The sequence below is a fragment of the Onychostoma macrolepis genome, unplaced genomic scaffold (genome assembly GCF_012432095.1).
Source record: "Onychostoma macrolepis isolate SWU-2019 unplaced genomic scaffold, ASM1243209v1 Scaffold42, whole genome shotgun sequence".
NCBI classification, from domain to species: domain Eukaryota; kingdom Metazoa; phylum Chordata; class Actinopteri; order Cypriniformes; family Cyprinidae; genus Onychostoma; species Onychostoma macrolepis.
The window spans coordinates 1-25,169 of record NW_026704861.1 but is presented as its reverse complement, the minus strand read 5'-3'; the positions used below and the strand labels follow the sequence as shown (position 1 = coordinate 25,169).

The following is a 25,169-nucleotide window of genomic DNA, read 5'->3' as shown; positions in this document are numbered from 1 at the left end:
CTTAAAATTAAAAAAATATATATATACCGTATTGACCCGAATATAAGACAATGTTTTTTCTTGGAAATACATCTGAAAAAACGCAGTCATCTTATATTCGGGGTCTAGACTTTGACATGTCAATAATACACCCACAACAATAGGTGGCGCCAAAAACGCGTAAAACGAGTCTGCCATGTAATGTAATATGTGTTGTAAAGATCGCGAGTGAAAACAAAAGAAAAAGAAAAGCTTACAGCGGCATGAGTCGTGACTGTCATGTTAGCCTGATGGGACCAAACTTCCTCTGTAACTGATTTTAAAACATAAGACAGTACCCAGATTTGAAGACTACAAAAAGATTTCACTTCTACTGATAATAAAATTTTGGTAGGCTACTTTGAGATGGATAGCCTAAATGTTATATAATTCAGATGGGATACCTGTTATTTTTATGGTATATCAAAACGTGTATATTTTTCAATGTCATTGTTGGTACATTTTACCAGTATTTACCATACTTTCAAAACACAAATTAAAATAGGAAAAATATGCAATATGAAAATAATAATAATAAAAAAAAAAGTGTTTTACAGAAAGAGAGAAAAAAACAACCAAGATTTTGTTTTCAAACAGCCTTTTTCCAAAAGGTACATCTGGAAAAAGGGTGGTTGTCTTATAATCAGGGTCGTCTTATATTTGGGTCAATACGGTATAATCAATAATTATGAATTACAAAATTATAATAGCCTATTTGGGAAAAAAATAAAACATAAATTGTTAGCTGATGCTAACTGGCTAGCAAATTAGCTACCTGATGCTAACTTGAGGTCATTTTTAAATATAAAGTCCAAATATTTTTAGTCAACCAACTATTTACAATACATTTGATGGAAAAACAAAGGATTTGATGTTCAGAACAGAATAACTACAGTAATTGCCCATTGCCCATTGCCCCTTGGGGGCGTTTTACCCCACAGCCTATGTTTGAGAAAAAAAATATGTCATTCTGAAAATATAATTATATTTTTATTAAATAACATGTACTCCCTATATACAGGCCTTACTGTTCTCATATCATATATAACTGTGATGTTCTACAAAACAACAAGCTTTAAAACACTTTTTTTCTTACTGCTGAAAATTAGATCATTTACTGTGAAATCCGTTTTCTCTCTGGTACATCACCACTGTAAGCTTCATGGTGAAAAACTTCTACATACCTCTTGTCAATGTAGTCCATAGTTACAATAAAAACGTATCTTGACATTATCTTGTGGTTATTTTGGGAAAAACAGTGTGTGTGTGTGGGGGGGGGGGCTTCCACTCTACCCTATGCATGGTTGTGTGTGTCTCTCCATCTTCATCTTCATGTAGGCTATTATTTATCAGTGCATGTTACAACACACAATCTCACATTTCCAAAGTTGAACATTCTCAACATTTATTGTTAAATAAATGAATGAATTCAGTTACCTCAGTAACCTCCAGATTATTTTGAGTTGTTCTGTGCATCACCTGATAAAACAAACAATTAATGCATATATGCACAACAAAAAAAAAAAAAATGAAAAAAATGAAAAAGCGAGAAACAATTGTACTTACAACTTTTGTCAATCTGTAGATTCCCATCCGAGCACGACACATCCACATATGCTTTCATCTCACTTCCAGTATTCCATCCATCTCTACAGTTCAGTCTATACTTTTCAGCATGCCTTATGTAGACCTTTCCTGTAGGAAGCTGTAGATTGTACTTCTTGACAATGTCATCAATTTCACAAGGTCCTTTCACAGACATAGACAATGTTAAAAACAGTACAATACAACTAATTATTTGTTTTTAATGACAAAAATGACTCACTCAGACATTTCGGAGGAGTCTCCCATTTCCCATCTACACACTTATAAACTTCATGTTGCTTGGTAAGCACATAGTAAGACTGGCAAGTGTAAGATACTGCTGTGATCACATCATCTTTTGTACTGATGATGCTGTAATCTCCATGTTGAAGATACGGAGGAGGTGGACAGATCTTATCTAAACAAGTAATAGCATCAGACACATTTTTAGTGTCCACAGACAGTCTTGCAGACTTCATCATGTGCACTTATTTGCAAATTTTCCAATGATACAGTCTGCATCCACATCTGTGATTGAATCATCATATCTAGTCAGATTTGCTGCTGGATAATTAAATGTGAATGCAAGATTTCTTGCCGACTCACTTCTGCAGTTATATGTTCCGTTCCAGTTTCCATTTTGACACATTAAAACACCTCCTGCACTTTCATTGTATGGTTTCTTGCACGTGTATATCAGAGACTCAGAGTTGCCGTATTCAGTTTTCTCATCTGACAGTGTCACAAACTGCAAGTTCTTTGTTGGTTTGGAGCACTGAACTGTTCCTAGAGGAATAATTCAATGCAAAATTTGAATTTGTTCAGTTCAGAAGTTGGTAAATTAATGTTTTGATTCATCATGTGATTTTGATTCATAGAATTGTTTCAAACATTTCTCCCTGAAAAAATGTGCCTCTACCTACATTCTTGTGAAAATCCAGAAACATACCATGACATATAATTTGCTGCAGTTTCATCAACTTTAATTCATTTTCACAGAAGTTTTGATTGTGAAAATATTGATTAATAAAGATGTACTTTGAGCTCAAATGTCAAAGAAGCTAGTTCAAACAGTTGCTCACACTAGGTTTAGTGTAGGGAAAATGCTGCTATAGGTACATTTTATGTATGAGACTGGGCTGAAATGTTTCTACTATAAATTCTATACATATAACTCTATAACATCTGTAGTTGATGGAACATGTCAGTACCTCCACATTGTGGATATGGGTAATTCCACCTCCCATCTGGCTGGCATTTGACTGAATATTGGCCGTAAAACCTCATGTTGTCATCAGTGCATCGGAAAACTAAGATATGTCCAGATTTATAAGGTGAGGTGAGGCTCGGATATCCAAATATAATTTCTATATTTTTGAGTTCTTGCTCCTGACAGGTACCATCTGTAAATAAATAAAAATAAAAAAGATTTAAGCTCATGCCCCTCCTAACCTACTACCTACTACTTTTGTTACATTTTTTATTGCACCCACATAAATTCCTCGAATACACTGAATTATTTTTTCATTTTTTTGTTGTATTCGGTGCAAGTGTGACAAAAGTAAAGAAGCCTTGAACCATAATGATCAACACATCATCTTTAAAAAATCTTTAAAAATCAGTTTCGGGTCAAAATTAAACATTTAATTTTCAACAAATAATTGATTTTGAACACCCAAATATACTTGATTATATTTATCATATTGGCTTGTATCAAAAGCCCTATTCGGACGGGATTAGTTTTACAAGGGTAGATGGAGTAATGTAATTTTTACCTCAGCACGTCTGTACTATTAATGGCCAATTCGCACGGGATAAGAAATCTGTAAAACTACAAGAAGTGGGAGGAGTAACTCGATTTTCGCTCCGCTGTCGCCTGCTTGTCGTCATGTGCGTCATGTACGTTGCTTCCTGAATGGATCTAACGGTTTTATCCAACCAAAATGTAATAATTTATTACCTGTGTGTGTGTGTGTGTGTGTGTATGCATATATATATATATATATATATATATATATATATATATATATTAGTGCTGTCAATCAATTTAAAAAAATAATAATAATCACATTTCTTTTCTGAAATTAATTGCAAATAATCCCACCCAACATTAAAGTTTTTAAATATACTTTTATATTGCAATAATTTCACATTCAATCTTCAAATTAATGTACAAACAACTTATTTTTTAATATTTGTTTAATGGTGTGTTTTTTTATGACTGAAGGCCAGTATCACTGATACCAAGTAATAGGCCTGATTTCCCTATAAAAAAATTTCCCCTAATATTTAACCATTGACTATGGTCATTAAACATTACATTACAAGTTATCAAACACTAAATTCTAAACTAAATACAGATAAATACTTACAGCTACTGTAACGTGTTTGTTCCGTTTTGCCCTTATTTGGTTTGTTTCCTGTCATTAGTTAATCATCGTTTATTCAATTCACCCGTCTTGTATTAATCATCTCGTTTGCTCTTTTGATTTATCTGTCTTTATAAGTCCTGTGTTCTGCCTTGGTTTTGGTCTGCTGTTAAATGTAATTAGTTTTTTTGCAATTATTAAAGACTGCTTTGAAGATTATCCTTGTCTCCTCGCTCCTTTGTCCCCAGCGCACCGTGACGGAACCTGACAGCTACACTGTAAAAAGTGATAAGTTGACTTGACTTAAAAAAATTGAGGAAAACCGTTGCCTTAAAATGAAGTAAATAATTTATAAAAAAAAAAGTTAAGTGACTTTGACAATTCATTTAATTTTTTTTATTATTATTTACTTTTTTAAGGCAACGGGTTTTCTCAATTTTAAGTCGTCAACTTATCACTTTTTACAGTGTATATAGAGTTATTGATTTCCTCTTTTTTTTTTTTTCTTTTATCTTTGATGAACAGACATCACAGCAGCTGGTTATTAGGTTGTTTTGGCTGCTATTTTTTTAAAGATGTAATTTTAGAGCTGTTGCTGCTGAACAAGATGCGGATCTGACACTCATCGTGTTTTCTCTCAAATATCTTTAACTTTTCTGACCCATTTCAGTCTCTACTAATGAGCTGACCAGTTGAAGCGGGTGTGTTTGAGGGAGACAGTGCTGGGCTGCTCTTTTGAAAACCATTTCAGAGACATGTCCTTAATGTAACTCATAACATATTACATGCACGCACAGTTTTAAGGTAGCTTTAATCGCCTTTTTGGTAACTTCATGCCTTAACTGACCACGACATTGCATGCACGTAGTTTATTTCACACTTTGATATGAATTGATACAGGCTACGGCGCGCCAGTTACCACGCTAATTGACTCGCGCTGCCGCTAAAGTGAAGCTGGAGCGCGCGACTGAAACGTCTCCGGATTGATATGCTCGTAAAGACGTTCTGTGACTGAATAAATGCACTTCTTGTCAAGAAAAAAAGAGACAGAAACAGCAGTTATGACCCAGTAAGCAAACAAATTTGGCCCAGACTTGGCATGCATCTGGCACAGTTGGCATTCATCCGGTACTGGCATACAGCATGTGGGCCAAACATGGCCTGGGTTCGGCAGAGATGGTACCGGGTTTAAGACGGCACACAAGACATGGGCCAGATGTCAAATGCAGATATGTGGGCCACACAAGTATTGCCGATCTTGACCCATATTTAAAATCCATTTCAAATATTTTTGAGTAAAATGCCAATGTTTTCCCATACAGAAAGGTAATATATTCACATAAATGTGAAACTGTTAAATATATTTTGAAAATGCATAACATGAAGCTCATGTTGTGTGTTATTATGTGTTTACTTATATGCAAAATTATATTCATGCCTCATATGATATTATATAATATATGATATTATATAGTATATTATAGAATAATATATTCTGTTGTTTTATATATATTCATATATTCATCTGCCATTCATCCGGCACTGGCATACAGCATGTGGGCCAAACATGGCCCGGGTTTGGCAGAGGTGGTACCGGGTTTAAGACGGCACACAAGACATGGGCCAGATGTCAAATGTAGTATTTGGCCCAGATGTCAAATGCAGATATGTTGGCCACATAAGTATTGCCGATCTTGACCCACATTTAAAATCCATTTCAAATATTTTTGAGTAAAATGCCAATGTTTTCCCATACAGAAAGGTAATATATTCACATATATGTGAAACACTGTTAAATATATTGAAATACATTTTGAAAATATATTTTTAAAATGCATAACATAAAGCTCATATTGTGTTTGCATGTGAAATTATATTCATGCCTCATATGATATTATATGTTATATTATAGAATAGTATATCCTGTTGTTTTATTTATATGCAACTGACTTCAAACAATGTTTTGCATTCACTGCTTTCATATTCTCATTCAATTTACAGTTTGATGTAGGCCTACTAAACAATACATGATGAAATTTCAGGACATTTTATTTGACTTTTGTACTATTTATGTAAATGCGTAACTTTGATGTGTTTTAGGCCATGCTGGCCAATCAGAAGCCTGACAAAGTTTCAAGTAGGCGGAGATAACAGCGCAGGCTCTGACGTCACAAGCCAAAAACTCCGGTTTAGCTGTCTACATGATAACACTGCAGCCAGAGTTTTTTTAAATCTTCACCCTGGCAGGAGTTTTTTTCAAAATGTTCGGTTTCAGTGACCTGCTGCAGCGTTTGCGTGAGGACGAACGGAACAAACCGCATAGAAAAAGCTGCTGTTTTGAAAATAACCGCGTTCGTGTGGACGACCAATGAGCGCGCGCGTTGAGCATTCAAATCACATTTAAACTGAAGCTGAGGAGGTTACCATGGTAACAGGGCGTCAACTCACTCAGCTGACAAGTAACGAGAAGCTGTCTCTCTGCTGTTTTCACTGCTTTCAGGTAAGTTTAGTCCCTAAAGTTACACAAATAATACATACAACTGTTCCTGACACTTTCTTACATGTTACTGACACGTTTCTGTTGAATCTTTACTTTACAGGAGTGGTATAGTGTCTTCAAAAAGACCGTTAGCATCACAACCAGATATCATATAGAGACTAGATACCCCATTGGCCGCTGGGCGCCGAGAAATACGGCCGCCATCTTGAACCGGTCGTACTCCTAGTTTCGTTGCGTAGCAGCAGTTAAGATGCCAGAGCACTGTGGAGCATTTTCTTGTTCTAATCGGCGAACCATCGCAAATAGGGTCAAGGGGATTACTTTTCACAAGTAATTTCAACATTTACCGCACTATTGGTTGTATTTTGTGAATAGAATACTACCAGATAAATGAGAAGGAGCAAGGATCTTTGACATTACTACTGGAATCGTAGTCAGCTAACGTTAGCTAGGCTGTTTACTGCACCGGCATGGAGAGGTGGGGTAAAGTAATAATTACAAGAACGTCTCGGTTATCAGATACAAGCATTCAACGGCCATGTACGTTAGTATAAATATATATTGGTAATTTAATTTGTGTTTGTGCACGTGATTTCAGGAAGCAATGTAATACACACATGACGACGATACGCAAATCGAGTTAACGTTACCCCTCCCACTTCTGCTAGTTTTATTGAGATATCTTATCCCGTGTGAATTGGCCATTAATATTACAGAGGTCCTGTGGTAAAATTACATTATTACATTATTACTAATCCCGTCCGAATAGGGCTTTAGATTAAAATCGACACAATAATTCTATGTAGATTTTTTTTTATTATTATTGGTATGTTGCCAAACTCGCCTCTCTTGAACTACAGAAAGGGAGCACGAGAAAGAAGCTCTGCAAAACAGTCCTCTTTCAGGGGTTTTAGTGTGTTTGTGTTTGTGTGTGAGAGCGAGTGTGTGTGTGTGTGAAAGCGAGTGTGTGTGTGTGTGTGTGTGTGAGAGAGCGAGTGTGTGAAAGAGAGAATGTGTGAGGGAGAGATAGTGTGTGTTTGTTTGTGTGAGACAAATCATAATAAATTGTTTCTTAAACTTATTAAAATACCTTACTTTACTGTAACTATCTGTTTTGCTTCTTTATCATATTTATAGTGTGTGATTTATAAAATACCTTATATCCTACATCACATATTTTGATTTTGGACGTCTGGTCACTTTATATCTCATATCAGAATGTTATATTACTGTTAAGTATATTAAATGAATATTAATTCCTGCTATGAATATTAAAATATGCCGAACCATGTGTCCTGTATCATAGCTACATATATGACCTTTGCAGAAAAAAACCCGCGTAAAAAATCAGTTCGGTATTAAGTGAGGTATGATTAATTAAATGCGCTGACAGCTCATTGCACCAGCCAAACACATTACAGTGAATGGAGCGGGTGACCGGTTTAAGATGGCGGCCCCACCGCTCGTCAGCGCCAATAGGCAGTAGCGGTCGATAGGGCGTCTATCTAATATGATGTCTATGATCACAACCGTTAACTACAGAGGCTAACAATTAGAGGTAAGGTAACTTATAGATTTGAGCTCTTATTAATGAACGTTTGAGCTTTTAAGCACCTTTTATGTGTAGATGAGCGGCTTTGATAGTTTTGTAAATGTTTTGCTGATACTTTGTCAATAGATAAATGGAAGTCACTATAAGCTAATTAATTTAACCTAAAAGTCTGCACTGTGGGGTCAATCGGTGACGTCACTTACATGAACTAATGGGCTGAAACTATTTCAAACACATTTTGAACTTTCATTGCAAACAAATATTGATCAATTGTACTATGATTTCAGGAGCGTCAGAAAAAAAATACCTAAAACAGGGGAAGTTACAAAACAATTTGTAATGTGAGCTGCTGACAGAGATACAGGAAACACAGGTGATCTGAGAAGTCTTATTAAATAACTTTATATGAATTTTTCACAGTATATTTCAACTATATCATCATGCATCTGTAAAACCTAAAAATATGAATTCTGGTATCTTAAGATTTTTTGTATGTTTTGTATATTATTATTATTATTATTATTATTGCATTTCACCTCTCCTGTAGTTTGTTTATTTCTAATAATCCTGACATTGAATACTACATTTGTTGGCTATGTGACATATTGTTCCTATTCTTCCATGCTTATGGCTGTGCTGCAAAGCTGGAGCGGAGCAGATCTCCTGTCGAAGAACATCTCCAAAGCACCATGAACCATCTGACTAGTAAGTAAAACCTCAAACATTCAAAGTTTGTCGAATATTCAAAATATATATCAAATAAATATCAAATATTTCCCAGACAGCAAGCAGTGTCGGCCCAGATCCGGCCCACATCTGGCCCGAATGGATTCACGCGGGCCAGATGTGGGCCGGATCTGGGCTGACACTATGTTGCTGTCTGGGAAATATTTGATATTTATTTGATATATTTTTTTGAATATTAACACTATGTTGCTGTCTGGGTTCCTGTATGTCCTACAAGGCCATCTTGTTTAACTCTGCTCTGAGGACACTTCATACACAACAACCTACAGAGGGGTCAATCATAATTCAAAAAAAGACACAGATGATAATAAAAAAGTTCTTTGAAATTAAAATTTATAACAGTAAGACAGAACCAGTACTGTGAATGCACCTCACTTCAAACTGTAACGGTCTGTATATTATTTTCTAAACTTTAAATGTAGTGAAATTTTTGTTCAAGCAGACTTTGTTGCTCGTGGAAATCTCACGCGAGCCTGAAAGGTGAATAGGGTAAAAAAATTAACTAATAGTTATCGCCTTACTTACCTAGTTGATTGATTACATTGATAATTGCAAACATTTTTTGTATTACAAGTTTTCTAAAATGTTAGATATAAATATGCAAATGAGGCATTATTTAATGAGATATGCACTAATTTGCATACATTTCTAGTACAAAAATCTAAACACTGGATAAAGTCAGTTTCAAAATTCTTGTTTAATTTTTTTGACATATTATAATCAAAAGTTTTTACAGAGGGAATTTTGGGTATCTCATTTTGTCACTCCATAATTCAGAAAGTACTTAGAACAGACAGAAAACACTATATTTTGACAATTTTGGGGCGATTAAAATGTTGTATATAATCAAGCAAATTATATATGAACAAATCCCTCTGTAAAAACCTTCAGGATATAGACAGGAATAAAAATGTAAAGTTTGGTGTGTCTAAGTGCTACTGAAGTGGAGATTTATGGCTCAGTGTAGGAGAAAAAACTCATTTTGAGAAAACGGCCTTTAAAAATATGTATTGTAATTGAAATCTATTGACACAAATAGATAAAGTGCTATAAAAGAAACACTTAACAGTGTCTTGTGGATGTTTTCGTTCTACTAGTCTGAAAAAACACTTTATGAAAAACCAAAAAGCCCAAAATCTCAAAATTGACAGGTGCATAAAAAAACAGTGTTTTTGCCTGTAGTGTCTCCCCTTAAAACTTCAAATATTATTTGCACTCTTGAAGACTGTTCACCAAATACTAAATTTCAGTCCAGCAGAATTTTCTGCACACTTCACCCCCGAGGCCAAAAATGAGCATTGTGATTGTAAGAGCCTCACACTACATTGTTTGTTTGAATTGTATTTCAGGGCAGTTCGTGAAGACGGATAACCTGGACAGAAGTCGGTTCCAGATCCAGCCTCCACACCAGACATCTCACTCACAAGGATTGCTGTCTACTAGATATTATGTGTACTCTTCAGACTTAGGTTCATGCAGATATTATTCAGGGACATGAACACTTGAATACTGCAAAAATAGAGAAACTACCTTATTTAAGAATTTTGTGTTAATTGCGTGAACATTAAAGGGGTCATATAATGCCATTTTTGTACGAGCTAATATGATTCTTTAGGGTCTAAATTGAAAGTTTGTAATATACTTTAATTAAAAATTCTCATTAGTATTGTAAGAAAACACTCATTTTACCTGCTCAAAAACAGCTCTGTTTTCAGCACACCGTTTTAGTGCGTGTGTTTTTAAATGCTAGTGAGCTTTGCTCGCCCGCCCTCTGTTCTGTGGGGCGTTTTGACCTAACACACATGGAGTGTTGCCTTGACAACAGTTGAGGGTATATTTTGAAGAATGGCAGCGGGAGTCTCTGAGGATACTGTGCAACCGTAACGTTTTGTTCATTATAAACGTGGGATTATTAATTATATTGAGAACGTCGTAAATAGAAAACATGCATGTACCCTGAATGTAAACATTAGCCACATACATCGTGAAGCGTGCTAGCGATTTGCAAAGATTAATATAAAGGTTAATTAAACGTTACACTCACTTCTTCTGGAGGTTCAGCAGGAACACGAATAGTTGGTACCGATTCTTTTTTCAGGAGCAGCTTCTTAGCAAAACCAGCTTTATACTGACCTTCATTTATAAAGCAGTCTGGTGAAAAATGATTCGCGCAAACATGAAAACATTGACGTTGCTCGTGGGGAATATTCCCTTCAAAAGCAAAACTCAGCCACTGTGTATTCAGCGGTTCGGACTTAGGAACATCAAAATGACTTCTGTGTTCATTATTGCACCCGAGAACAGAACACCACAATCGCTTAGACGCCATTCTGCTCATAGACAGCTCCAGCGTATATCAACAATGACGCGCGGACTATGATTGACAGCTCGCTCATGAGCAAGGGCGGGTCTGTGTTGAAACACTGCTGTCAATCAACCATCGTGGGAGGGGCGTCCGACCGTGTGACGTCACACGGTTGAACGGCTTGATTTGAGACAGGGTAAAACAAATAAGGAGATTAAAAAAAAAACACTGGATGGATTTTTATCATTTTATGATGGTTGTGTACAGGCACTGCTAACACACATTTCAGTACAATCAACTTGTAAAAGTGCATGTACCATTATATGACCCCTTTAAACAAATATATTTATTTTACTGTTTTTTGTTTTGTATTCCAAAGCACCTAAAAGCCAATTCACACTGCCATACTCCAACAGGGTGAACACGCTGACCAAGCAAAACAAATAATCATGTTTTTATAGTTTTTGTGAAAGTGTGAACTGACAATGCTGTATGTTAGGTGTGAGATTCATTCAACTTGGTTTGCTGATTAAACATGATTAAATATTTGTTCAGAATATTGTCGTTGTTGTGACTATTCATCTAGGAGGGGTGTGTATCAAGTGACTTGGTTATGGTTTTGTTGAGGCTGACATGTGGAACCCATCTGATCCAGCGTATAGGACCAGAACAGGGCCAGCTATGGTCATACAGAACCTCAGATCCCACATAGCAATTTTTCTCTGGCCCAGCTCCGGCCCACACAATCAGCTTTTGCTTGGCCCACATACCGCAATGACTTACGGTCCTAGTGTGGACCAGGTCTGGATTCCAGACAAGGGCCACACATGGGCTATAACTGGCCCAATTCAGGGCCAGTTATGGGTAATTAACTTGGCTGAGACTTCGGCCAGTTCTGGCCCATGTGTGGCCCTGGTCTGGAATCCAGACTTGGTACACACTAGGACCGTAAGTCATTGCGGTATGTGGGCCAAGCAAAAGCTGATTGTGTGGGCCGGAGCTGGGCCAGAGAAAAATTGCTATGTGGGGAGGGTCGCCGTGATTTTGCCAAGTAAGACATGTTCCTGGATCAACATGTTTTGTTGATCCTGGATCAACATTATTGTCCAAAAATATAGACTTAACCCAATCTCTACCCCTAAACCTAACCCTACCCATAATTTATTCCTAAAATCAGTGAGAAATGATAGCTGATTAACAAGGGTGTCGAAGCACCTAACCCTGATCATAAGCCTAAAACTTATATTTCCTGAAAAGTTATCCCTCAATTCTGATTGGTTGATTGGAATGACGTTCCAGGATCAACAAAGATGTTGATCCAGGAACATGTTGTACTTGGTGAAATCACGCTCACCATGTGGGGAGTGGGGTGGCCAACCCTAGGCTCCGCCCCTGCGTTAACGACGTTAAATAATTTTAACGTGTTAAACTGAAAAAATTAATCGCCTGTGTTAACGCACTAATTTTGACAGCACTAATATATATATATATATATATATATATATATATATATATATCCTGATTTCACCAAGTACACCATGTTCCTGGATCAACATCATTGTTGATCCTGGAACAACATTCCAATCAACCAATCAGAATTGAGAGATAATTTTTTTAGGAAATATCCTAAAGCCTAATAGTTTTAGGCTTACAATAAAGGTTTGGTGCTTTGTTAATCAGCTATCATTTTCCTCTGATGTTAGGGATAACTTATGGGTAGGGGTAGGGATTGGGTTAAGTCTATATTTTTGGGCAATAATGTTGATCCAGGATCAACAAAAGATGTTGATCCAGGAACATGTCTTGCTTGGCAAAATCACAGCGACACTTACCTAAAGCCAAAATAAGTTTTGTGGCTTTCAACCTTCTTTTTGATCTGGTGTGTGGAAAACTACTTCTAAACAGAAAATGTCTGAATATTTACATACATATTTGCAGCTGGTCTATTTGGATGGGATTAGTATTACCTGAGGTAATTTCTCCGGACCTTTTTACAGAAGGTAAAAGTCGCCATAATCTTTACTGACATTGTCCGTAATGATTACTGAGATGACGCATTCGGACGGGACTGAAATCACTAAGAAGCTCTGGTAATTACTTTTACCCCACCTCTCCATGTAAAACTAATCCCGTCCGAATAGGGCTAAAGAGATCAAGCTGTAACATACCAGTGCATTGCTGTATGCCTGTCCACTGGCCCTGGGAATCACAGGTGATGTGTACAGGCTGCTCTGGTTCAAATCCAGGACTACATTTATATTGTATTGTTGAATTGATTCTGTAGTTTATTCTCTGACCTCCCACAATCTCTGCATTTGGGATTCTTGGTGGGTCACACATCATTTCTAAAGTAGACAAAAAAAAAAAAAACATAAATCGGTATAATCATGTCATTGATATTATGTGAGTAGCAAAGATTTTAATACTCCAGGGAAGAACATACCAGCACACAGTGGTTTTGGTATCCATCCGTCTCGTGTACACGTGGCCTCTTCTGCTGTTTTACGATATTCAGACTTACAACTGTAAGATCTCTTTGCCCCCAGTTTCATGTCTCCTCTGAAGTAATATTCCAGGCCACTCACTTGCTGGTCATGTGGAACTTCACATGTAATCTCTGAAATACGATTCAGATGCTTTTGATATACAATGAATTTAGCACCAAGCACCAAGTGTTTCTCTATAATCTTACCACAACCAGGTTTGCGGTCCCACTTTCCATTACTTTGGCATGTAAATGATTTACTGGTTTCTTTTGTAGAAAATAAGTGTTTTTCAGTGCAGATGATCTCCACATTTTCTCCAACTTTGAAAACAGTTTGTCCCTCCGGAATGATCCTTTTTACTCCTGATGTTATGATTGACTCAAACTGACAAGTTACTTCTGTACAAGACATAAAACTAGAGTAAAGGCCTATTCACTCCAACACAAATGTTTGTCATGAAAAATATGTCAGATTATCTCATACAATTTGAGTTCAGTGTTAGATCAATGTGTAAACGGTCGGGTGGATAAAAAAAGCTATTTCACAATCTGACAGGTGGCATTTACAGAAAAGCAGAAATACCCCAGTACACAAAGTACTGTGCAACTTTCTGTTTCTGACACTCGCTTGTCATGGAGAAGTCAAACAATATGTTTTTGAAACGGCCATTCAGCTTGTTGTATTTGGTCTAGTGTTAATCGAACAACACCAATTAACAGAGTACAGAGACAGGAGAGCCGGTTCTGGATTTTTCTTCTGTTAATTAAAACCTTGATATACTTAAAGCAAAAATTGACAAAGTTCGAAACTGCTTACCAAAGAAAACTTTCTAGAAAATATTTTTTCTTTCTTTCTGGAAAACAACCATTGGTCCATGACAATGACATAATAGGTATAGGTGTGGCTCTGGATTCATTCTCCAGCTCATTTAGTTTTTTCAGTCTGTCGAGGTCAGATGCGAGTAAAAACATCAACACACTGGAGAGCTGCTTTATAGTACTAAGGCAGTGAATCTAATTGAAAGTGACTGTTTTTTTTTTCATGTTTAATTCTCTAAAGCTGCTTGCTTTAAAGCAATCAATTATATAACATGCTATATAAATAAATGTGACCCTGGACCACAAAACCAGTCTTAAGTAGTACGAGTAAATTTGTAGCAATAGCCAAAAATACATGGCATGGGTGAAAATGATCGATTTTTCTTTTATTGCAAAAATCATTAAGACATTAAGTAAAGATCTTTTGTAAATTTCCCATAAATATATCAAAACTTAATTTTTGATTAGTAATATGCATTGCTAAGAACTTCATTTGGACAACTTTAAAGGCAATTTTCTCAGTATTTAGATTTTTTGCACCCTCAGATTCCAGGTTTTTAAATAGATTTTACTCATCTTGTAAAAGTATTTTGTTTTGAGAATTTTTAGATATTTTGACTAGAAACAAGACAAAAATAACAAAACAAATTGCTATGAGTATATCAGGCTTTTTTCACTGTCACTTAGCAAAATCGTCTGTTTGTCAGCTTCACAATGTTGCATTTGATGTAACAGCAACATGGGCATGTGACCGAAAAGTGCAAATGCAAATCTAGTTCATTTAAATTAGAATCTTTATCACACTGTATTTTCAGACTGCAGATGAATGTGAACAGGCTGAAGAGCCCCCTTTTTTCTGAGAGAAAGTATTTATTTTAATTCCTTAAGTGAAAAAAAAAAAAAATGAATGGCACTTTTGAAGAATACATTTTGTATACATATGCCAAATTCTGTTGATTAGAGTGCAATTTTTTATGTGTCCTTTTATTTAAACGGTCTGTGGATAGAAAGATTTTAGCATCATTTCCTGAATGAACTTTCATCACTAGGCAATCAATCAATCAATCAATCAATCAATGTAACATACCAGTGCATTGCTGTATGCCTGTCCATTGAGTCTGGGAGTCACAGGTGATGTGTACAGGCTGCTCTGGTTCAAATCCAGGACGACATTTATATTTTATTCTTGAATTGATTCTGTAGTTCAGTCTCTGACCTCCTACAATCTCTGCATTTTCAATGTTAGGTGCTGCACACATTATTTCTGTAAACAAACAAACAAACAAACAAACAAACATAATTAATATTATTGATATTATATGAGTAGCAAAGATTTGAATACTTCACAGCTGAACATACCAGTACACAGTGGTTTTGGTAGTCAGTAAAAGTATTGGAAGTGCATATAATATACATAATATTCTACTTAATAAAATTAATAAACTCACCTTGACTTTGCACAAAGGTAACAGGAAAAGGAAAAACTAATGATTTGACTAATCATTTTCTGCTCATCTCACAAACAATTTTGTGTTCTGATTTTGGTCTCTGCTTGTATGATGGGGATCAAAAGAACTTCATTTGGACAACTTTAAAGCCGATTTTCTCAGTATTTAGATTTTTGCACCCTCAGATTCCAGATTTTCAAATAGTTGTATCTCGGCCAAATATTGTCCTATCATAACAAGCCATACATCAATGGAAAGCGTATTTATCCAGCTTTTATATGATGTATAATTTGACCCTTATGACTGGTTTTGTGATCCAGGGTCACAAATGCAAGTTGACTAAGCGCTGAATTGCAGAGCTGGTACAAATGTATTCACATCACTCTGATAAGATGTTTCCTTAACTGCTGATTTTTCACCTTTTCATTTGTTGTGTTTACTTTGTTATTGAGAGGAAGCGAGCATCACGTTTACATATTCATCTAAATGTCGCTTTCATCAGTGTGGATGGTGCAGCACGGCATCTGGATGTTCGCTATAATGGTATATTGTAGCAAAGGTATTTTGAACTTCTGGGCCCTACACTGCAAAAAATGGCTTATCTTAGTTTTTTGTCTTGTTTCTAGTCAAAATATCAAAATATTCTTGTTTTAAAAATACAAAAAATACTCTTGTTTTAAGAAATATTTAACTTACCCCACTGGCAAATGAATGTACTTTTAAGCAAAATCCCCTGGAAACAAGATTAATATATTAAGTCATTTTGCTTTTCTAGTAAAAATATCTTGTTTTGAGAATTTTAGATATTTTGACTAGAAACAAGACAAAAATAACAAAACAAATTGCTATGAGTATATCAGGCTTTTTTCACTGTCACTTAGCAAAATCGTCTGTTTGTCAGCTTCACAATGTTGCATTTGATGTAACAGCAACATGGGCATGTGACCGAAAAGTGCAAATGCAAATCTAGTTCATTTAAATTAGAATCTTTATCACACTGTATTTTCAGACTGCAGATGAATGTGAACAGGCTGAAGAGCTCGCTTTTTTCTCAGAGAAAGTATTTATTTTAATTCCTTAAGTGAAAAAAAATAAAAATAAATGAATGGCATTTTTGAAGAATACATTTTGTATACATATGCCAAATTCTGTTGATTAGAGTGCAATTTTTATGTGTCCTTTTATTTAAACGGTCTGTGGATAGAAAGATTTTAGCATCATTTCCTGAATGAACTTTCATCACTAGGCAATCAATCAATCAATCAATCAATCAATCAATCAATGTAACATACCAGTGCATTGCTGTATGCCTGTCCATTGAGTCTGGGAGTCACAGGTGATGTGTACAGGCTGCTCTGGTTCAAATCCAGGACGACATTTATATTTTATTCTTGAATTGATTCTGTAGTTCAGTCTCTGACCTCCTACAATCTCTGCATTTTCAATGTTAGGTGCTGCACACATTATTTCTGTAAACAAACAAACAAACAAACAAACAAACATAATTAATATTATTGATATTATATGAGTAGCAAAGATTTGAATACTTCACAGCTGAACATACCAGTACACAGTGGTTTTGGTAGTCAGTAAAAGTATTGGAAGTGCATATAATATACATAATATTCTACTTAATAAAATTAATAAACTCACCTTGACTTTGCACAAAGGTAACAGGAAAAAGGAAAAACTAATGATTTGACTAATCATTTTCTGCTCATCTCACAAACAATTTTGTGTTCTGATTTTGGTCTCTGCTTGTATGATGGGGGATCAAAAAGAACTTCATTTGGACAACTTTAAAGGCGATTTTCTCAGTATTTAGATTTTTTGCACCCTCAGATTCCAGATTTTCAAATAGTTGTATCTCGGCCAAATATTGTCCTATCATAACAAGCCATACATCAATGGAAAGCGTATTTATCCAGCTTTTATATGATGTATAATTTGACCCTTATGACTGGTTTTGTGATCCAGGGTCACAAATGAAAGTTGACTAAGCGCTGAATTGCAGAGCTGGTACAAATGTATTCACATCACTCTGATAAGATGTTTCCTTAACTGCTGATTTTTCACCTTTTCATTTGTTGTGTTTACTTTGTTATTGAGAGGAAGCGAGCATCACGTTTACATATTCATCTAAATGTCGCTTTCATCAGTGTGGATGGTGCAGCACGGCATCTGGATGTTCGCTATAATGGTATATTGTAGCAAAGGTATTTTGAACTTCTGGGCCCTACACTGCAAAAAATGGCTTATCTTAGTTTTTTGTCTTGTTTCTAGTCAAAATATCAAAATATTCTTGTTTTAAAAATACAAAAAAATACTCTTGTTTTAAGAAATATTTAACTTACCCCACTGGCAAATGAATGTACTTTTAAGCAAAATCCCCCTGGAAACAAGATTAATATATTAAGTCATTTTGCTTTTCTAGTAAAAATATCTTGTTTTGAGAATTTTTAGATATTTTGACTAGAAACAAGACAAAAATAACAAAACAAATTGCTATGAGTATATCAGGCTTTTTTCACTGTCACTTAGCAAAATAGTTTGTCAGCTTCACAAAGTTGCATTTGATGTAACAGCAACATGGGCATGTGACCGAAAAGTGCAAATGCAAATCTAGTTCATTTAAATTAGAATCTTTATCACACTGTATTTTCAGACTGCAGATGAATGTGAACAGGCTGAAGAGCTCGCTTTTTTCTCAGAGAAAGTATTTATTTTAATTCCTTAAGTGAAAAAAAAAAAAAATGAATGGCACTTTTGAAGAATACATTTTGTATACATATGCCAAATTCTGTTGATTAGAGTGCAATTTTTTATGTGTCCTTTTATTTAAACGGTCTGTGGATAGAAAGATTTTAGCATCATTTCCTGAATGAACTTTCATCACTAGGCAATCAATCAATCAATCAATCAATCAATGTAACATACCAGTGCATTGCTGTATGCCTGTCCATTGAGTCTGGGAGTCACAGGTGATGTGTACAGGCTGCTCTGGTTCAAATCCAGGATGACATTTATATTTTATTCTTGAATTGATTCTGTAGTTCAGTCTCTGACCTCTTACAATCTCTGCATTTTCAATGTTAGGTGCTGCACACATTATTTCTGTAAACAAACAAACAAACAAACAAACAAACATAATTAATATTATTGATATTATATGAGTAGCAAAGATTTGAATACTTCACAGCTGAACATACCAGTACACAGTGGTTTTGGTAGTCAGTAAAACGTATTGGAAGTGCATATAATATACATAATATTCTACTTAATAAAATTAATAAACTCACCTTGACTTTGCACAAAGGTAACAGGAAAAAGGAAAAACTAATGATTTGACTAATCATTTTCTGCTCATCTCACAAACAATTTTGTGTTCTGATTTTGGTCTCTGCTTGTATGATGGGGGATCAAAAAGAACTTCATTTGGACAACTTTAAAGGCGATTTTCTCAGTATTTAGATTTTTTGCACCCTCAGATTCCAGATTTTCAAATAGTTGTATCTCGGCCAAATATTGTCCTATCATAACAAGCCATACATCAATGGAAAGCGTATTTATCCAGCTTTTATATGATGTATAATTTGACCCTTATGACTGGTTTTGTGATCCAGGGTCACAAATGCAAGTTGACTAAGCGCTGAATTGCAGAGCTGGTACAAATGTATTCACATCACTCTGATAAGATGTTTCCTTAACTGCTGATTTTTCACCTTTTTCATTTGTTGTGTTTACTTTGTTATTGAGAGGAAGCGAGCATCACGTTTACATATTCATCTAAATGTCGCTTTCATCAGTGTGGATGGTGCAGCACGGCATCTGGATGTTCGCTATAATGGTATATTGTAGCAAAGGTATTTTGAACTTCTGGGCCCTACACTGCAAAAAATGGCTTATCTTAGTTTTTTGTCTTGTTTCTAGTCAAAATATCAAAATATTCTTGTTTTAAAAATACAAAAAATACTCTTGTTTTAAGAAATATTTAACTTACCCCACTGGCAAATGAATGTACTTTTAAGCAAAATCCCCTGAAACAAGATTAATATATTAAGTCATTTTGCTTTTCTAGTAAAAATATCTTGTTTTGAGAATTTTAGATATTTTGACTAGAAACAAGACAAAAATAACAAAACAAATTGCTATGAGTATATCAGGCTTTTTCACTGTCACTTAGCAAAATAGTTTGTCAGCTTCACAAAGTTGCATTTGATGTAACAGCAACATGGGCATGTGACCGAAAAGTGCAAATGCAAATCTAGTTCATTTAAATTAGAATCTTTATCACACTGTATTTTCAGACTGCAGATGAATGTGAACAGGCTGAAGAGCTCGCTTTTTTCTCAGAGAAAGTATTTATTTTAATTCCTTAAGTGAAAAAAAATAAAAATAAATGAATGGCATTTTTGAAGAATACATTTTGTATACATATGCCAAATTCTGTTGATTAGAGTGCAATTTTTTATGTGTCCTTTTATTTAAACGGTCTGTGGATAGAAAGATTTTAGCATCATTTCCTGAATGAACTTTCATCACTAGGCAATCAATCAATCAATCAATCAATCAATCAATCAATCAATGTAACATACCAGTGCATTGCTGTATGCCTGTCCATTGAGTCTGGGAGTCACAGGTGATGTGTACAGGCTGCTCTGGTTCAAATCCAGGACGACATTTATATTTTATTCTTGAATTGATTCTGTAGTTCAGTCTCTGACCTCCTACAATCTCTGCATTTTCAATGTTAGGTGCTGCACACATTATTTCTGTAAACAAACAAACAAACAAACAAACAAACAAACATAATTAATATTATTGATATTATATGAGTAGCAAAGATTTGAATACTTCACAGCTGAACATACCAGTACACAGTGGTTTTGGTAGTCAGTAAAAAGTATTGGAAGTGCATATAATATACATAATATTCTACTTAATAAAATTAATAAACTCACCTTGACTTTGCACAAAGGTAACAGGAAAAAGGAAAAACTAATGATTTGACTAATCATTTTCTGCTCATCTCACAAACAATTTTGTGTTCTGATTTTGGTCTCTGCTTGTATGATGGGGGATCAAAAAGAACTTCATTTGGACAACTTTAAAGGCGATTTTCTCAGTATTTAGATTTTTTGCACCCTCAGATTCCAGATTTTCAAATAGTTGTATCTCGGCCAAATATTGTCCTATCATAACAAGCCATACATCAATGGAAAGCGTATTTATCCAGCTTTTATATGATGTATAATTTGACCCTTATGACTGGTTTTGTGATCCAGGGTCACAAATGCAAGTTGACTAAGCGCTGAATTGCAGAGCTGGTACAAATGTATTCACATCACTCTGATAAGATGTTTCCTTAACTGCTGATTTTTCACCTTTTTCATTTGTTGTGTTTACTTTGTTATTGAGAGGGAAGCGAGCATCACGTTTACATATTCATCTAAATGTCGCTTTCATCAGTGTGGATGGTGCAGCACGGCATCTGGATGTTCGCTATAATGGTATATTGTAGCAAAGGTATTTTGAACTTCTGGGCCCTACACTGCAAAAAAATGGCTTATCTTAGTTTTTTTGTCTTGTTTCTAGTCAAAATATCAAAATATTCTTGTTTTAAAAAATACAAAAAAATACTCTTGTTTTAAGAAATATTTAACTTACCCCACTGGCAAATAAATGTACTTTTAAGCAAAATCCCCCTGGAAACAAGATTAATATATTAAGTCATTTTGCTTTTCTAGTAAAAATATCTTGTTTTGAGAATTTTTAGATATTTTGACTAGAAACAAGACAAAAATAACAAAACAAATTGCTATGAGTATATCAGGCTTTTTTCACTGTCACTTAGCAAAATCGTCTGTTTGTCAGCTTCACAAAGTTGCATTTGATGTAACAGCAACATGGGCATGTGACCGAAAAGTGCAAATGCAAATCTAGTTCATTTAAATTAGAATCTTTATCACACTGTATTTTCAGACTGCAGATGAATGTGAACAGGCTGAAGAGCTCGCTTTTTTCTCAGAGAAAGTATTTATTTTAATTCCTTAAGTGAAAAAAAATAAAAATAAATGAATGGCATTTTTGAAGAATACATTTTGTATACATATGCCAAATTCTGTTGATTAGAGTGCAATTTTTATGTGTCCTTTTATTTAAACGGTCTGTGGATAGAAAGATTTTAGCATCATTTCCTGAATGAACTTTCATCACTAGGCAATCAATCAATCAATCAATCAATCAATCAATCAATCAATGTAACATACCAGTGCATTGCTGTATGCCTGTCCATTGAGTCTGGGAGTCACAGGTGATGTGTACAGGCTGCTCTGGTTCAAATCCAGGACGACATTTATATTTTATTCTTGAATTGATTCTGTAGTTCAGTCTCTGACCTCCTACAATCTCTGCATTTTCAATGTTAGGTGCTGCACACATTATTTCTGTAAACAAACAAACAAACAAACAAACAAACAAACATAATTAATATTATTGATATTATATGAGTAGCAAAGATTTGAATACTTCACAGCTGAACATACCAGTACACAGTGGTTTTGGTAGTCAGTAAAAAGTATTGGAAGTGCATATAATATACATAATATTCTACTTAATAAAATTAATAAACTCACCTTGACTTTGCACAAAGGTAACAGGAAAAAGGAAAAACTAATGATTTGACTAATCATTTTCTGCTCATCTCACAAACAATTTTGTGTTCTGATTTTGGTCTCTGCTTGTATGATGGGGATCAAAAGAACTTCATTTGGACAACTTTAAAGGCGATTTTCTCAGTATTTAGATTTTTTGCACCCTCAGATTCCAGATTTTCAAATAGTTGTATCTCGGCCAAATATTGTCCTATCATAACAAGCCATACATCAATGGAAAGCGTATTTATCCAGCTTTTATATGATGTATAATTTGACCCTTATGACTGGTTTTGTGATCCAGGGTCACAAATGCAAGTTGACTAAGCGCTGAATTGCAGAGCTGGTACAAATGTATTCACATCACTCTGATAAGATGTTTCCTTAACTGCTGATTTTTCACCTTTTTCATTTGTTGTGTTTACTTTGTTATTGAGAGGGAAGCGAGCATCACGTTTACATATTCATCTAAATGTCGCTTTCATCAGTGTGGATGGTGCAGCACGGCATCTGGATGTTCGCTATAATGGTATATTGTAGCAAAGGTATTTTGAACTTCTGGGCCCTACACTGCAAAAAAATGGCTTATCTTAGTTTTTTTGTCTTGTTTCTAGTCAAAATATCAAAATATTCTTGTTTTAAAAAATACAAAAAAATACTCTTGTTTTAAGAAATATTTAACTTACCCCACTGGCAAATGAATGTACTTTTAAGCAAAATCCCCCTGGAAACAAGATTAATATATTAAGTCATTTTGCTTTTCTAGTAAAAATATCTTGTTTTGAGAATTTTTAGATATTTTGACTAGAAACAAGACAAAAATAACAAAACAAATTGCTATGAGTATATCAGGCTTTTTTCACTGTCACTTAGCAAAATAGTTTGTCAGCTTCACAAAGTTGCATTTGATGTAACAGCAACATGGGCATGTGACCGAAAAGTGCAAATGCAAATCTAGTTCATTTAAATTAGAATCTTTATCACACTGTATTTTCAGACTGCAGATGAATGTGAACAGGCTGAAGAGCTCGCTTTTTTCTCAGAGAAAGTATTTATTTTAATTCCTTAAGTGAAAAAAAAAAAAAATGAATGGCACTTTTGAAGAATACATTTTGTATACATATGCCAAATTCTGTTGATTAGAGTGCAATTTTTTATGTGTCCTTTTATTTAAACGGTCTGTGGATAGAAAGATTTTAGCATCATTTCCTGAATGAACTTTCATCACTAGGCAATCAATCAATCAATCAATCAATCAATCAATGTAACATACCAGTGCATTGCTGTATGCCTGTCCATTGAGTCTGGGAGTCACAGGTGATGTGTACAGGCTGCTCTGGTTCAAATCCAGGATGACATTTATATTTTATTCTTGAATTGATTCTGTAGTTCAGTCTCTGACCTCTTACAATCTCTGCATTTTCAATGTTAGGTGCTGCACACATTATTTCTGTAAACAAACAAACAAACAAACAAACAAACATAATTAATATTATTGATATTATATGAGTAGCAAAGATTTGAATACTTCACAGCTGAACATACCAGTACACAGTGGTTTTGGTAGTCAGTAAAAAGTATTGGAAGTGCATATAATATACATAATATTCTACTTAATAAAATGAATAAACTCACCTTGACTTTGCACAAAGGTAACAGGAAAAAGGAAAAACTAATGATTTGACTAATCATTTTCTGCTCATCTCACAAACAATTTTGTGTTCTGATTTTGGTCTCTGCTTGTATGATGGGGGATCAAAAAGAACTTCATTTGGACAACTTTAAAGGCGATTTTCTCAGTATTTAGATTTTTTGCACCCTCAGATTCCAGATTTTCAAATAGTTGTATCTCGGCCAAATATTGTCCTATCATAACAAGCCATACATCAATGGAAAGCGTATTTATCCAGCTTTTATATGATGTATAATTTGACCCTTATGACTGGTTTTGTGATCCAGGGTCACAAATGCAAGTTGACTAAGCGCTGAATTGCAGAGCTGGTACAAATGTATTCACATCACTCTGATAAGATGTTTCCTTAACTGCTGATTTTTCACCTTTTCATTTGTTGTGTTTACTTTGTTATTGAGAGGAAGCGAGCATCACGTTTACATATTCATCTAAATGTCGCTTTCATCAGTGTGGATGGTGCAGCACGGCATCTGGATGTTCGCTATAATGGTATATTGTAGCAAAGGTATTTTGAACTTCTGGGCCCTACACTGCAAAAAATGGCTTATCTTAGTTTTTTGTCTTGTTTCTAGTCAAAATATCAAAATATTCTTGTTTTAAAAATACAAAAAATACTCTTGTTTTAAGAAATATTTAACTTACCCCACTGGCAAATAAATGTACTTTTAAGCAAAATCCCCCTGGAAACAAGATTAATATATTAAGTCATTTTGCTTTTCTAGTAAAAATATCTTGTTTTGAGAATTTTTAGATATTTTGACTAGAAACAAGACAAAAATAACAAAACAAATTGCTATGAGTATATCAGGCTTTTTTCACTGTCACTTAGCAAAATCGTCTGTTTGTCAGCTTCACAAAGTTGCATTTGATGTAACAGCAACATGGGCATGTGACCGAAAAGTGCAAATGCAAATCTAGTTCATTTAAATTAGAATCTTTATCACACTGTATTTTCAGACTGCAGATGAATGTGAACAGGCTGAAGAGCTCGCTTTT

At 34.9% G+C, this 25,169-nt stretch overlaps 1 protein-coding gene and 1 long non-coding RNA gene across 14 annotated transcripts; one reads left to right on the top strand and one right to left on the bottom strand.

Moving 5' to 3' along the window:
• Positions 1-1,318: 1,318 nt before the first annotated feature.
• Positions 1,319-24,537, bottom strand: LOC131535601 (complement factor H-like). Of its 13 annotated transcripts, none has more exons than XM_058768253.1 (16): positions 23,754-24,062; positions 23,167-23,204; positions 22,884-23,050; positions 22,097-22,273; positions 20,423-20,599; positions 18,765-18,941; positions 17,120-17,296; positions 15,467-15,643; positions 13,768-13,959; positions 13,519-13,692; positions 13,244-13,420; positions 2,814-3,005; positions 2,209-2,388; positions 1,844-2,020; positions 1,585-1,767; positions 1,333-1,497 (listed from the first exon to the last, which is right to left on the bottom strand). In XM_058768253.1, the coding sequence occupies exons 4-16, from the start codon at positions 22,266-22,268 to the stop codon at positions 1,472-1,474; spliced, it is 2,181 nt and encodes a 726-aa protein (XP_058624236.1). In that variant the 5' UTR covers positions 22,269-22,273; positions 22,884-23,050; positions 23,167-23,204; positions 23,754-24,062; the 3' UTR covers positions 1,333-1,471. The 13 variants fall into 13 exon arrangements, with proteins under 13 accessions (XP_058624235.1, XP_058624239.1, XP_058624244.1 ...); XM_058768254.1 differs by having other exon boundaries at positions 22,884-23,045; XM_058768251.1 differs by lacking the exon at positions 22,884-23,050 and having other exon boundaries at positions 1,329-1,497.
• On the top strand, positions 3,307-10,530 carry LOC131535603 (uncharacterized). Its single transcript, XR_009269680.1, has 3 exons — positions 3,307-8,396; positions 8,682-8,728; positions 10,120-10,530. It is a non-coding gene; the product is annotated as an uncharacterized LOC131535603 (long non-coding RNA).
• Positions 24,538-25,169: the final 632 nt, after the last annotated feature.

Coding starts and splice junctions, on each gene's coding strand:
- LOC131535601 (XM_058768249.1), bottom strand. CDS start 23,964: ATGTTTGTTTGTTTGTTTGTTTGTTTGTTTACAGAAATAATGTGTGCA. Junction 22,274..23,753: donor AGGCATACAGCAATGCACTG/GTATGTTACATT, acceptor GTTTGTTTACAG/AAATAATGTGTGCAGCACCT. Junction 15,644..17,119: donor AGGCATACAGCAATGCACTG/GTATGTTACATT, acceptor GTTTGTTTACAG/AAATAATGTGTGCAGCACCT.